Raw genomic sequence first — 5,000 nt, forward strand, 5'->3', positions numbered from 1 at the left:
CCCCGCCACTCAGGGGCAGCCACTATATGCCAAAAGCCGCCGGTCAAACACAAGCCAGATGCCACCAGGCACAGCCCTGTAGGCACGGTCCAACGGGAGCGCCAACCCTCCCCCTTCCTGATAAGCAGCGCTGGACCGGTGTTTACACTAACGGGCGTATCAGCTGAGCTAACTGGAGCTACTGTGTCCCGCTTCCAGAAGTAACCGCCGGCGACCCCTCTCCTCCCCTCCTCTCCTCTCCCCCTCTCCTCCCCTCCTCTCCCCCTCTCCTCCCCTCCTCTCCCCCTCTGTCAGCCGCCCCCACAGCACCACAGCCCTCTGAGTGGCGTCCAACATTATTTGGGGATTGTGTTGCTAAGAGGGGAAGGATCGCAGCTTCTTGCACGGAGCTGCCACTGGCTCGGCCACAGCCGTGTTGGTCTCCTGACCTCACCCAAACTTCATCAAGGGATGCCCCCCGACGGAGCCCAGAATACACAACACTGCCACATGCAGGCCCAGTATCAGGTATCAGGAGGGGAGCTACAGTACAAACACTGCACAGGGCACATGTCAGTGACTGTGTGTGTGTGTGTGTGTGTGTGTGTGTGTGTGTGTGTGTGTGTGTGTGTGTGTGTGTGTGTGTGTGTGTGTGTGTGTCTGTGTCTGTGACTCTGTGTGTGTCTGTGTGTGAGTGTGTGTGTATACAGTGCTATGTGGGAAAGAGAGACTGAGTGGGATGAGCTGTAAAGACAGTGTGTGTGTGTGTGTGTGTGTGTGTGTGTGTGTGTGTGTGTGTGTGTGTGTGTGTGTGTGTGTGTGTGTGTGTGTGTGTGTGTGTGTGTGTATGTGTGTGTGTGTGTGTGTGCGTGTGTGGTGAGTGTGTGTCTGTGTGTGTGTGTGTGTGTTGTGTGTTCTTGGGCGATAAAGCTGAATATGACTTTAAATACCACCTCCATCTTTAAAAACCTGCACAAACATATGGATTCAGAAACGGGATAAAACATTTCTCCATAATGCCACGTCATGATCCACAAGCTGGTTATACTCGAACGGTTGCATGGGTTTACTGTTGTTAGAACGCAATATATTTAAGACTCCATATGCCAAACAGAGGCACCAACCAAAAAAACTATAAACGGTTTCTTTGTCATGCTGTGTTCATTTGTGTAAAACCCAGAATGTTTTCCCCTTCCTGTTGATTCTTCACTGGTGCCAGGAGCATATAATGTTATCTGGCACTGTTGATTGAAAATGTGAGCAGTTTTAACCGCCATTCTCAATGTATATTTATGACAAAGGGAGTTATGAAATATGCAAGAGGGCAGAGAAGAGAGAGAGAGAAAAAAAAACAATATCCATTATAGTGTTAAATAAAGCAGCTTTGGCAAGGAGTTATGGTATAATGACAGACAGAGGCAATATGACAAAAAAAATAAAATAAAATAAAATGTGAAAAGCTTCAAAATCCAGTCATCGTGGGCCAAGCGAATGGAGCGCTCAAGCAGCGGTTGGTATACGCTGGCAGGCTGCCGTTAAGACGCAACCCCGGGATCACAACTCCGGGATCACAAGCAGACGCAAACCAGAGCAGTCGTGCTATCAGTGGTGGACGTGAGAAAATCCCACATGGGCACAGACACGTCTTAAAAAAGAAAGGGATCTTTTAAAGGTGACTCCGTTCTGTTTACCTCAAGGTCAAAGATTAAAAGCATACTATACCACACAGCTACTTCTGCACATACATATTGTTAAGGGAAATCCTTTCATGTATTCACCTCATTTCATTAAAAAAATAAATAAATAAAAGGCTGCTACGTCAGTGAGAGACTAATTGACTGGCTGTGGATCACTTCATTTCAACCCGGGGGTAGCTATGAGTACAAACCCTCCCTTTTTTAAAGATGAGGCCTGGAGTCAGACTGATTTGAGGTCAGTAAGTACCAACCCATCTATTTCCACACCACACTCAGACATGAACCCGGTCTTTACCACACCAGGGCAGCCCTTCGTCGCTCTGCCATGGTGGCTATTCCGCTGCCCAGACTCATAAAGCCGAGATCCCTGGGTTCCCATCATCCTCACGGCTCGAGAAGCGACCCGGGGCCAAGTCACCGCTCGCGCTGCAAGCCAGCGGCTGTATTTCACTGCCTCTGACGTAAACAAGGCCCTGTCGGCTCTGCCGTTAAAGCTCTAAATATATATTTTTTATTATTTCGTTATTTATACCAGAACAAAAAAAAAAAAGAGAGAGAAACAAGTTCCTTGTGGATATTGTGCAACACTTGACCTTTTTCACGACGTATTCGTAAAAATGTTATTCTGCGAGTGTTACTGTACCACGCTCAATGTGCTTCCCATTAGAACTTCCCTTTGACCCGAGCCCTTGCCACGCAATGGGACTGCACACGGGGAGTCCGACTAATGACTGGGAATTACGTACCTTAGCTTAGCGACAATTAACAAGAGACCGAATGACATTCAAACTGGCATGGGGCTCTTCATGTGGGCATGCTTTCCTCTCGTAAGCATCCCTTCAGAAGGTCGGAACCCACCCTCGGGCTGGCTTCCCCCGAGCGCCTTTTTCAAAGTCACACCAACCGGCGCGCCGGGAATTACCAACCGGGACATTCTGGAAGTTTTGTTGGCGTGGCAACAGCGGCAACGGCTACGGAATCGCAGAGGTTGAGAGGTCACAGCCAGGGTGTGACAGAACACTCTCACACATGCTTGCCTGTGTACTGCGGCCCACAGTTGCTTGTTATGAAAGGAAGGGGACTTGGTAACAACACATTTCATTGGGGTGAGAATGTTGACAGTGTCTCAGACAACGTAACGAAGGCAACGAAAAGCCTAAGTAAATAATGGCCAGGAGATCATTATTTACTGAACTTCCACCTGGGTGTCAGGGTTTAACCAAATTGGCTTTTGCCCAGGGGACTTTTCTAAATGGCCTTCAACAGACAATGTTCACATCAACACAGTGGCTCTGCTCCAAAAGAGAAAAACTGAAAAACATATTTTTGAAGGCAGCAGTGATGTATCATCTATGCTGCCTATTATCCACAAATCCGTGCAGCAACTGCTGTGAGTTGTCAACAAAGATGGTGAATGACACTCTTACGGTACTGCTGACGATTGTATTGAAGTGTCATTTGATTGTGCTACTGATCATTTCATTGGGGAGCTGAACATGCAAAAGACAAACACAATTCTCCAATCTGTACTAGAAGTGATGCACAACGACCAAGACCTTGGAGATGGTTCAATCAAGCAATCAGCTTTCTCATCACTTCTCTGATCTTCATTTCTAACACGATCAGTCATGTCGCTTAGTAGTCATCAAAAGTACCCTTCCAGGAAGTGGCAAAATTATAGTTATCATAGTTGCAGTGGTATACAGTATAGGTAGCTTTTGTATGGGGCTTGCTTACAGTATGTGCTGTTGAATTACCTGAGAAGCTGTCCTTATCCATGGCGATCAGATCTCTTGCCTGGTAGAGATAACAGCGAAGGTGATAACGAGCTCCACCTGAAACCAGACAGAAAGCAATTTTCCGTTTCAAGAAGCCTTTTGGATCTTCGCAAAGCTGAGAAAAAAAAGGAAATTGTGCTTACTGTCAAAAAAGCAAGATATGGTTGGACGATTGACTCCAAAGGTTGTAGTAACGGACTTGTCATCCTTCCAATCTTCTGTCACGCTCCCCTTAAACGACAGAAAGACATAAAACAATCAAAATCTCACCCTCTAGAACAAACACGTACAGACAAACAAGAGTTAAACTACAACCTAGGTTTTTAGAGGACTAAATTGTGATGCAATCTAGGAAAACCCTTCACACAGTGCACTCAAAAATCCTTTGATTTTTGTTCCATTTCAACCCTCTCTGGTGATATTTCACCAACTTAAGATTCTGACGTCATCCTGGCAACAATCTGGACACCGTGCCCTAGCAAAACCCTGAATGCATCCTCCCAAAATCTTGGATGTTGCTAGTATCAGTCATAAGTCTTTTGCACCGTATGATGGGTTTTCCCAGAATCCATCACAGTGTTGTTTGTACGTGCCACTGAATGGTGAAGTGTTGGTGAAAACGAACAGTCCGTTAACAAATCACAAGTAATGATTCCAAAGTAATCATCAATTCAACCCTGAACACCCATCAATGGTTAATCACTAAAGTGATGCCTACACTATAAGACGTAATTAGACTCATGGATACAGCATGATATGCTGTATTCACAGGATTCATTACAGAAACTAAGAATGGACACAATGCAAAACATGCACAAAGCCGTTTCTGTGCCATTTCATCTTTACACATTTGATTTGTTTACCCCCGACATCTTCTCATAATCATTATGAGATGCAACCATGTTGATGCACTCGATGATCTGAGAAGTGGGAAAAAAAAACGGATATGTTTGTTCAACGGACACGAAGAAATGTTGTATCTTGGTCATTTTATGACCTTAGGTTGGCTTTTAAAAGACTGGATCTGACGTCTAAATATTCCAGTGGCCTGTAAACTGAGTACGTGATAATGACGGGCCTAGACATCAGAGGACTTCAAGAGCGGCTCTCCGAACCTCAAAACCATTGGCAGGGCCTGAAACAGTGTCACCACTTAACATCGCCGAACTACAAATCTCCAAAAAGGGGAGCTCAAGAGGAGTTCCCCCTGCCTAGGATTTGAATTTTGTTTGGTTTTTTTCTTATACTATCTTGAGTCTGACCAGTGAGGGCAGAACTTGTTCCAAAGGCCCACACTCTTCTGCGCCAGGAGATCTAGCTGAAGCCAATCTACGGGGGGAAAGAAAAAGAAAAAAGAAAAAAAAACGGCACCACAAAGGCTCTCTTGAGCTCACGGTCGGTCTCCGACCCAGCGGCGAGCTTTTCGGGGGCAGACGTGCCAATGACGACTTGGAACGGGCCCTTGACAGTGCAGGCTCACCGGACAAACAAGCACCCGAATTAGAGAGAAAATTGTGTTACGGACCCGTTCTGTCTCACGCACGCA

The 5,000-nt window shown here is 46.1% G+C and overlaps 1 protein-coding gene across 5 annotated transcripts in view; it reads right to left on the bottom strand.

Moving 5' to 3' along the window:
* Positions 1-5,000, bottom strand: part of dysf (dysferlin, limb girdle muscular dystrophy 2B (autosomal recessive)) — a 77,543-nt gene that overhangs the window by 42,728 nt on the left and 29,815 nt on the right. For all 5 annotated transcript variants that reach the window (XM_062516195.1, XM_062516196.1, XM_062516197.1 and 2 more), the window contains 2 exons: positions 3,598-3,685; positions 3,434-3,511 (listed from right to left, as the gene is read on the bottom strand). In XM_062516195.1, coding sequence (XP_062372179.1) covers positions 3,434-3,511; positions 3,598-3,685 — 166 coding nt within the window. The remainder of the gene's footprint in view (positions 1-3,433; positions 3,512-3,597; positions 3,686-5,000) is intronic.

Source organism: Sardina pilchardus, chromosome 16 (assembly GCF_963854185.1).
Source record: "Sardina pilchardus chromosome 16, fSarPil1.1, whole genome shotgun sequence".
NCBI lineage: Eukaryota > Metazoa > Chordata > Actinopteri > Clupeiformes > Clupeidae > Sardina > Sardina pilchardus.